Source organism: Pyxicephalus adspersus, chromosome 6, assembly GCF_032062135.1.
Source record: "Pyxicephalus adspersus chromosome 6, UCB_Pads_2.0, whole genome shotgun sequence".
Taxonomy (NCBI): domain Eukaryota; kingdom Metazoa; phylum Chordata; class Amphibia; order Anura; family Pyxicephalidae; genus Pyxicephalus; species Pyxicephalus adspersus.
Genome location: NC_092863.1, coordinates 19742510 through 19752633, shown reverse-complemented (window position 1 = coordinate 19752633; position 10124 = coordinate 19742510). Strand labels below are relative to the sequence as shown.

Sequence of the window (10124 nt, the reverse complement as noted above, 5' to 3'; positions counted from 1 at the left end):
GGAACATGAGTGATCATGAGTGACTTTCAACAATAAATGTGTACTGTAGTCTTCTTCATGGAAAAATAAGACATCCCCTGAAAATAAGACCTAGTGTGTTTTTGGGAGCCAAAAAAAATATAAGACAGTGTCTTATTTTCGGGGAAACACGGTATGTACAGGAAGCCTGCAGAGTAGAAAAACATATATGGCACCAGAAATGGCAGAGTGACTGTGAGAGATCCTACCTGTTATTCCTGCACTGACACTCCCTGCCTCTAAATGGTCAATGATCACAGAGACTGGCAGAAACTGTAAACTCCTGATTCATAAGGATAGACTATTTGCAGTCCTTGTATTGATGTCAGTGGGGAAAGGAATTATAGAGCACGGGGTGGGTCAAAGAATTTTAAAAACAGTACTAAGGGACACGACAGAAGGAGGGAGGTATTAAAGGGAGATTTTAGCACCAATGTATCTCTCTCACTGTCTGACACAGTCAGATGTAATTTCCTCGGTCACTTTCAAGGAGCACAAAGAGACACTGCTGCAATCCTGATGAAAATTGTTGCTTAGAAATAAAAAAATAACCTAATAACTAAATAGACTCCCGTCAGAGAGGCATCAAAAAACATTTCCAGTTCAACTGTATAATAAAGCAATAAAACAGACATGGCAAACTGACAAGAGACCTAAAAAAAAATCTTGTTTAACTGCAAGCTGAATAAAAAAATTGCAATTACTAATTTGAAATAAAGATATATAACAACAGCAGGATGACAGATTTCATGTAATATTACTATTAGGGATTTGCAAAGATTTTGCAAAGATAACAAGAAGTGCCTTATCTTTCTTGTACTGGTAGCTATGATCACATCTATATACTAAAAAGGGCTATTTTTCCCCTTTTCCCCAATCCCCAGTACATCTAAAAAAACAGATTGTGAGGACACCTCACCTACACAATGACCATCTGATCCCAGGACCCGAGCACTTTCATTTGTGGCACTTATTCCAGTATGTGAGAGTGCATCATTCTGTTCCTCCAGTGTCTGAATGTGTCTTTTTAATTCTTGATTTTCCTTCTCAAGTTCTTTTATCCTCCATTCTCTCACTGCAACAGCCTCATCTCGTGACACCAGGATTTGGCGCAGCTCTGCAACTTGTGTCTCCAGCTCCCGAACTAGCTCTGCATAAAGAGATGTCACCCTGCTGCTAGAACGGGTGGCCCAGTAGTGTTCTTCTGGAATGCCATGACCTTCAGGCAGAACTGTGTTTCTACTAGAAAAACGTTCATTAGTTCTGTGGCTATCCTGTTTTGTAACATATATATGTTGAGGAATTATAGGGGAACACAAAGGTCCATTAAAGACTTTTTGACGTTTTCTGGCAGAAGTATCCTCGTCACTGTTTTGCATGACTGGTGTAGAGAGAAATCTGTAATATCAAGACAGAAATGAGAATATTCAGTAAGGCAAAACAGCCTAAAACAGGAGCTTTTCTTGGACAGGGTACATGCCCTATGTTTCCTTTTTGATGCCCTGGGTATACGGCACTCTCCCCAAACTTTACCACAAAGCTGGTGTCCCTGCAACACCACAAGCTACTAGCTATGTTACTAGCAGCCATGCAGGATCACCTGCATAGCATTTTGTGTCTGTAGACCTCAGAAGCTGAAAAGCTCAAAAGTATAGAGCCAGGAAGGGTTCTCCTGTGAAACTTCTGCTTTTAGTGTGTCAAATACCACAAAGCCGAGAGGGAGTAGAAGAGGACATACACTTGAAAATTCTGATCATAAATCATAGTACTTGAACTTGTATTAGAATGGACTAATTTCATTGTTTTAGGATCTGTTCACCTAGCAACATTGTGTAGTATGTTGGTGCTATATAAATTCATTTTTTTTATTATCATTAATAAAACCTCATCAATTAGGTCACACAGGCCCTTCCTTGGCTGTTTAGTAATGGAACTTGCTTTATCATGGTCAACCACTTACAGTTTGGTCAGTATTCTACATCCTGCATCTTATGGGGATTTCATGGAAGTACACAAATGCTCCTTGTTTGGGAACATAGCTATTGTTAAGGGACTTGCATTACCCAAGTTTACCCTCAAAGCTGTCATGTTGTTTTACCTTGTAAAAGGAAGTTGCTGGAAGCCCAGTTACCAATGAGGCAGACATAGTTACATTAGTTAGGTAAAAAAGAAAGTTTGGTAAAGTTACATTAGTTTGGTAAAAAAAAGTCCATCAAGTTCAACTACTAGGGAAAAAACATATCCCAGGTAACAACCCTGAAGACCTTGCTGATCCAGAGGGAGGCAAAAAAAAAAAAACCTGGTTCAATTTGCTCCAACGGGAAAAAAATTCCTTCCTGTTTCCATGAGGCAATAGGATGTTCCCTGGATCAACAATCTATGTTATCTTTACTTTAAAACTTTAAAACCCAGTTAAATTTTGTGCTCCTAGAAAAGCATCCAGCTGTTTTCTTAAAGCAATCTATAGCTAAAACTACTTCCCAAGGGAGCCGATTCCACAATTTCACAGAACTTACTGTGAAGAATCCCGTCCTTATCTGTAGATTTATTTTATTTTCCTCTAGACGCAAAGAGTGCACTCTTGTCCTTTGAAATGATCCTATAGTCAGTAATCAGGAAGAGAGTTTAATGGTACAGTTTTTCTATCAACAGGGGAAAAAAATTCATTCCTGATTCCATGAGGCAATGTCGGATCAACATCAGATGTTCCCTCAATCAAAGGTCACTGTCATCTTTACTTTCAAGCTTTATGCCCAGTTATATTCTGTGTTTCTAGAAAAACATCCAGCTTTTTCGTAAAGCAATCTATAGTAGTTGCTGAACCTACTTCCTGAGGGAGCCGATTCAACATTTTCACAGAGCTTACAGTGAAGAATCCCTTCCTTATCTGGAGCTTGAACTTCTTTTCCTCCAGACCCAAATAGTGCCCTCCTGTTCTTTGTAACAATCCTAAAGTGAATAATTGGGAAGAGAGTTCTCTATATGGACCATTTATATATTTATACAGGGTGATCATATCCCCCCTTAACTTAAACGTCTCTTCTCAAGGGAGAATAAATTCAGTTCAGCTAATCTCTCCTCATATCTGAGTTCATACATTCCCTTTATTAGTTTAGTTGCCCATTTCTGCACTCTCTCCAATTCCACAATGTCCTTTTTGTAAACTGGTGCCCAAAACTGGACTGCATATACCAGATGTGGTCTGATCAATGCTTTGTACAGGGGCAGGGTATTATCTCCATTTCTGCAGTCTATTCCTCTTTTAATACAAAAAAGTACTTTGCTAGCTTTAGATATTGCAGCTTGGTATTGCATGCTGTTATTAAGTCTATGATCTACCAGAACCCCCAGATCCTTTTCCATTTCTAACCCCCCCAAATATTTTCCTCCTAGACAGTATAAAGCATACATGTTGTTAGCCCCCAAGTGCATACATTTACAATTATCTGTATTAAATCATTTGCCACTTGGCTGCCCAATCAAACAGTACATCCAGGTTTGCTTGTAGATTATAGACATCCTGTATGGACTTAATTCATCTGCAAACACAGAAATGGTACTTTTTATATCAAACTCTATATCATTTATAAAGATGTTAAACAGTAAAGGTCCGAACACTGAACCCGGGCGTACACCACTAATAGCTTGAGACCATTCAGAGTATGAATCATTAGTTACAACTCTCTGGATGCAGTCTTTAAGCCAGTTTTCTATCCATTTACAGATTAAATTTTCTATAGACCCTAATTTCTATATTATCTTTATGAGTGGTACTGTCCCCAACAGGCTCTTGGAAGCCAAGGCAAAAGCACTCACTTGCTGCGAAATAAATCACAGTATGCTTAGGCAGATAGAGGTTAGATGCACAGGGTTATGTAGTTCAGCAGACGGGGTCACAACAGATGCTAAAGATTTCAACGCAGCAAAGAGAATGTCTGGTTAAAAAGTTTAAAATCCTGTAGATGTAACCTGGGCGGCTTTAAATATGTTATGTTTTTTTAATATTAATCTTGAAACAGTTTCTGCTATCAACTGTGATAATTCTAAACCTAACATAAAAAGATACCTGTTACTTACTTTGGCATCTGGATTGGCTGACTGATTCCATTTTGAAAACACTGCAAAGGTGTACCAACTGTACTGTCATCCGACGTGTCTTGCCTTTGTTCAAATTCTGCAGACCGATCCATTAACTTGGTTAAGGTGGCTATATTAAGAAAATACCTGAGTCACCTAGAAAGTAATTTAAATTTATATTAGCAAAAATGACATTTCATTTGGTCATCCACTGTTCAGATCAGTTAAAATCTACATGTTTTTCAGGTGTATATTTATAAGTTATTTCCCATTCATTTCTGCTGTATATTCGCTGACCGTTGTTTGAATATCTAAGCATTGTTTCGGAATTGTCTGATGCCTTTTTCCAGAATCTGTGACTAACCATATTGAATAGCTGTCCCTGTTCTACTGATAACTGACAAGAAGACACAGCTTCTTCTTGAAAAACCTTATGGTTGGGTCCAGCTACTAACCAGCGTGCACTCTACAATATACATTCATTACAAATGACTCTAGATTTAAAAATCAAATGTATTTAATGGAACATTTTACTTAAAAGTTCAGCTGGGTTTTAAATCTCTTTAAAACTGTCAAAAATTAAAAATTGAAAAATTGTCTAAAATTGTCTAAAAATATTAAAAATTGTCAGCACTTGTTCTCGAGTGGTTAATTCTCCAGTGTAAATAAAGAGAAACTATTCTTTTCAGCCAAGGATGGTGCCTTCTAAGTTTTGGTTTGGTCTGCAGTTGCCATGATGGTGACCAGCAGGGATATCAGTTATTTGACAGTTTGAAAATGTGGCTGAAGACTAACACAAGACAACTGACAGCTGTGCCAGTTATCACCAGAGGCATTCCTTACATTTACCTACTTTTAAAAAAGTAGTAAACGTTTACTGGTAAATCACTGGTTTAATTCAGCCATTTCCATTGATGTGAACCTACAGCACCTTCAGGAGGAATCACATCAGCTTACTGTAATGCTAAACTCACTGGTAAGGAACAGAGATGTATGTCAGGAGGACATGCTCTTATGTCACCTGCAATAGGAGAAATAAAAGATTCACTTGTTCAGGGCTGATATTGGACGAGAATCTTGTGGATTTCATCGCCTGAACCACTGTCCTGGCAGCTCCACGGACGATGGATGGGATAAGGGGAGAGAGCACAGAGGGGTGCCGCTCCATCATTCTCCCCTTCCCCTCCTCATAGAGCAAAATGGTGCTGCACTTGTTCATGCATCGTGCAGTCACTTGTCGTTGAAAAGGATTGTGAAAGATCCTTTCCAACGACAAGTGTTGCACGTATGTATGCAGCCTAACTGATCTGAGTGATTTTGGCTCAAGGGAGACAGGATATATCCTCCTCCAAAGATCCAGACACCTCCTCCTAGAAAAGTAGCAATCTGTACTGTTCCAAATGCAATGTCATTGCACAACTTGTTCCAGCATACCAAGGGGCCATTAATGCTATGCTTCCCGGTACTCTGCATTTTGAAAAACTGCCGTACCAAAACAGAGGAGGTTTGAAACAAGACACCTTGGTCCTATTAGGCTGGGACTGCTCCCCTGCACAGGAAAATGGAGAGCAAGTGTTATATGATAAGAAAGAGAGAAACATAGGAACAGTGACACATCATGTTTCCTGGACTCCCTCTGAGATGAAACAAATCCTAAATTCCTTATCTCAGAACAGATCCAATAGGATTTTCTAAAGAGCTCTTGGATAGTCAATCATGCTACAATGCAAGCTGGAGAAGTCCTCCCCCTTATGTTTAAGTCTATTAGACACCTCTAATAAGGTCCAGTGAAGTTGTTTTATTTTAAGTTGCTGTTTGGTAGGGCTCCTATGACAGGAATTTTCTTTTCCCAAGAGATAAAGTCCAAATACTGCTTATTGAAAATGTACAAAAATTGCATAAGAGCTTATGTCCAAGTTTAGCTTCTATTCCAGATCCCTAACTCACTAGAGCACACCCCCTGCAACCAAGTGAATTACCCTAAAATCTTATATGAATTTCACACCATGGAGTCCACCTTAAAGGCACATATGGCACATAGGAAATAAAACCTTAGTCTTTAAAAAAAATTATTAAGGGAAACCTGAGATTGTATCGTTTGTGGCAGATTGTGAAGAAGGTCATCATGATGAAGAAACTGCTTCTTTGTCCTATACCATTAAACCAAAATTTAAAGGGCTACTTTTAGCGGTTAATAGACCCCAATTGGTGCCAGGGAGGAGAAAATGTTTTATTAAGTCAAGGAAATTAAGTAAGATTGATAAAAGAACAATATGGGGATGAAACAGGATCATCCAGGGTTTGGAGTTAAAAGCTTGGGTATTATATTTTGGTAAATAAAATGAAATATTGAATAAACTCAATATATTTTGGTAAATAAAATGAAACATTGAATACACTAGGAGGTTATTGTGTTACTCTTTTTCACTGTATTGTTTTACTTGCTTGTAGTAACCATGTATTTTAAGCTCAAAAAAACTAAAAACTAAATATTTATTGTTCCATTTTTTAACTATTTTGGCTTGATATGGAAGTGTAAGTTTACATATGTTTGTTTTTTTTCTCATGTAAATTTAGTAGTGTCTGGGTGGTCTCTATATTTTAATGTGATGTTTTAGCAAATGTGTTTATTTTGAATAAAGTTGTTTGTAAAATCTTGCTGTTGTTTGTTTTTGTGATCTTCTTTACAATCTCCTAGGAACTTTTACCCTTGGGTGATCCAACAGACCTCCAATTAAACAAGTCAATAGTGATTGTTCTGAAGCAGTTCCTTTCCCTGAATTTTTGAAAGGCTCATAACAGCACAATTTTCACATTAAAACTGTTGTCTGATGCTCATAGTTGTGCGCCAATCCACAGGAGCCTGATGCGCATTGTTGTGCGCGAAAGCAGACCCGCTATGTGCGTGTGAACTGTGTTCTATCAGTTGAAAAACGCAACGGCCACTTCTGCAGAGAAGGATCCTTATTAGGGTAAGTTTTTCTTTTTAGGTGTATATTGTTTGTTTGCCTTCATGCATATATATATATGCATTTATGTGTGTACATATACTTAGAAAAGAGAAATTATAGGAAGAAAAAAGGTAAAGAGGGCCTTTTTGACCATATTGCTTCACATGCTTCAAATAAATGGATTGCCTAGTTCTTTCTATGATTTCTGATGTCATGGGATTGGCTCCAAGCAACAATCCTGGATGATATTGCTTCTGGTTAAAGGAGGAATCCACCTTTATGTGCTTCCACTACCAAGCTGAGGGGAGTAAGTCAATATATAGTGGGTCAGGGTCTAAAATACCTTTCAAATTGCATAAACACGTTTATATGTTAAATATATATAATAAGTTGGCACAAAGTGGATTCGGACCTGGAACTTTGATATACTAGTACTATTTGTTTTTTGTAAACACCTAAATAATGCATACACTCCACTATTTATCAGCATTAAGTTAAGCAACAACACAACATCTGTTCATTTCTAAGAGTGCCTGACCCTGCTTGTGAGCTTGGCAATCAATGTGCTTTGATGTTGTCCATGGCAACCTGGACCTCCTTCCATCACCATCAGGTGTGTTAGAATGAGTATGCAACTCAGCTGGACATCTAATTCACAACCAGTTTGGACAGCAAGTGGAATTGTGCTTGTATACAATAGTGCTAAAATCAGGCAGCACAGCACAATGACAACAAGTTGTGTGGGGGCAAATCAACCTGAGTGCAAATGTCAGACTATCAAAAAAAAAACCAAAGAAACAAAAACCATGACAATTTATTCATAAAAGAAATATGTACATAAGACATTCAAATGCCAATATGTGACAATATTACTTTGAGAATGGGACAAAGGCAAACGAGGGGTCAAGTAGCAGTTTGGAGTGGAAACCATGCATACATTTGTGCTTTATATATTTGTGGAAAAAATGACAAAACATTGCAGAACTACAGAAACTGTCATTACAAACCAGGCACAAAAACATTGCAGCAAAAGATGAAACTAACAATAATGAGGATTACAAAGTCACATCAATGCATTCCATCCAAGCAAACTTACTTTTGTAAATGTAGCACTTACCTAAAAGAAGATGAAACATAAAAGATTCAAACTGACCTGTAATGGACTGTAGGTGTGCACAGAACATGGAGCAGGTGTGCGCTAATTAATTGCTATGACCTCACCATTGACAGAGATGAACAGATCCTCCTGAATCATGCAGCTGAAAACTAATCGCCTTAATTGGTGTATTATCGTTCCCATTGCTCATTTATTAAAGCAGGAATCCGGCTGGCAAGTGTGGGCGGGTGTACTAGCACTCGATTCCAGCCCACGGGAATACGTCTCGTATATATGCTTGCTTGATAAATCAGCCTCTAAATGTACACATTTTATTCTTTAGTTTAAAAGGTAGAAACTCCTAGAAACTCTTCCAGGTTTGATTCTTTTTCAATAAGCAATTATTTTGCGGTTATAAACTCATGTACAAGGTAAATCATAGAGGTAAAACATTTAGAACAATAGCCATATTTGATTGTTCTCACACATGTGTTATTTAAAAGATCCATCTTTAGCAAGAAGTCTCTGTTCCTTTAATAAAGGAATGTGTTCTGCCTGTCAGGGGTTCCTTGAGCTGTGGCTGATTGACCTATCATAAGATTTTGCCTGCAGATCTCCAACCTGCATAACATTTTTAGCTGCCTGTAGGTGACATTCCTCCCACAGGCAACCTACACATAACATTTTCCCACTGATTCCTTATAGCAGGGGTTAACCGACATCTGGAAATTATGGGCAGCTCACTGCAGGTATGCCAGCAACCACTGGCGCTACCAGGACTGAATGAATGCCTACATGCATACGCTGGATTTACATCATTGTGGCCTGGCCAATGATCAGACACCAGAAGAGAATTGAATAAAAAATTAGGGCTGGGCAGATGAGTTTATTTTATTGCAGAAGGGACACTGTCTTTGGTTGTGCTTTAAGAGTTCCTCCGGGTTTGGAATGGTTGGGAAAGGCTGTTTTAGATCCCTATAACTCTGGAGTAGAAATCTAGGTTCTCTGATATCCTGCCTGCTTGATTATTACATTGAGGTCACAAGATTTCTCTCTTATATTCTTTTAAAGCGGAACTAAACTAAAAACATTACATTCAATCCGGCAGGTCCCTCAATGGTGCTGGTCCTTCCCATGATCCGGTCTCGCATCGTCCCGGAATTCCTCTTAGACCCGGCACAGGGGAAAGTGCCGGACGCCGCCATCTTTTGTCTTCCCTTCCGTTTACTTTCTTTGTCACCCGATCTTGCACTGCACAGGTGTGAGATCAGGTAACGTAGCCGTTGTGAAGGGGGAAAAAAAAGAGACGATTTCACTGCGCATGCGTGAGATTGACATCCCTTTCCCCTAGGATGAAAAATGCTCCTTCTGCACATGCTTGATAACAGCATGCACAGAAGGAGCAGCCAGAGGCTTCCAGGATGTGTGACATAACTATCCCAGGAGGCTCTGCGCTCCCATTAAGTCTTGATCGGATTTAAAGGGGAGGTGCTGTACCTTTATTTTGTGAAGGAGGAAATAATTCTGTCACTGAAAATACTAAAAATAGAAAAGTCAATGATTCATTTTTCCAGCATGGATCTAGAACTGAATTACCCAACCGAGAAATACAGTACCAGGCATATTTATTCACACAACATTCACTCACAACCCGGAGATCCCATCAGATGATAGGATGTAGTTGATAACGTGAACCCCCCAACCCTGACTACAATTGTCTGTACAGTGAGCCAACACACAGAATATACCATTTATCATACTGTCAGACCTAACCAACCCCACCGCATGTCAATGTTATCATTCACCAGGTTTTCTCACCTCCATGTGTCTGTTTACATTCGCCAGTTTCCGGATGTTTATCCTCGCCCCCCTGTCACAGTTCATGTTTGATTTGCTGCCCTTGTCAGTGCCACCGATGCCGATTGGCTAACCAGTCACTCAAGGTGTGCCTACAGCTTCCTTGTTTTTTTGTAGTCAAGACA

General features: G+C 39.0%; 1 protein-coding gene across 2 annotated transcripts in view; it reads right to left on the bottom strand.

Annotated features, from left to right (window-relative positions):
• Positions 1 to 10071, bottom strand: part of LOC140333303 (uncharacterized) — a 17119-nt gene extending 7048 nt beyond the window's left edge. The window contains exons 1-3 of one of the 2 annotated variants that reach the window (XM_072414878.1): positions 9961 to 10071; positions 4096 to 4251; positions 938 to 1416 (exon numbers count right to left, since the gene is read on the bottom strand). In XM_072414878.1, coding sequence (XP_072270979.1) covers positions 938 to 1416; positions 4096 to 4208 — 592 coding nt within the window. In that variant the 5' untranslated portion in view covers positions 4209 to 4251; positions 9961 to 10071. Of the gene's footprint in view, positions 1 to 937; positions 1417 to 4095; positions 4252 to 9236; positions 9938 to 9960 lie in introns of those variants that run through there. The other variant, XM_072414879.1, reaches the window with a different exon arrangement.
• Positions 10072 to 10124: the final 53 nt, after the last annotated feature.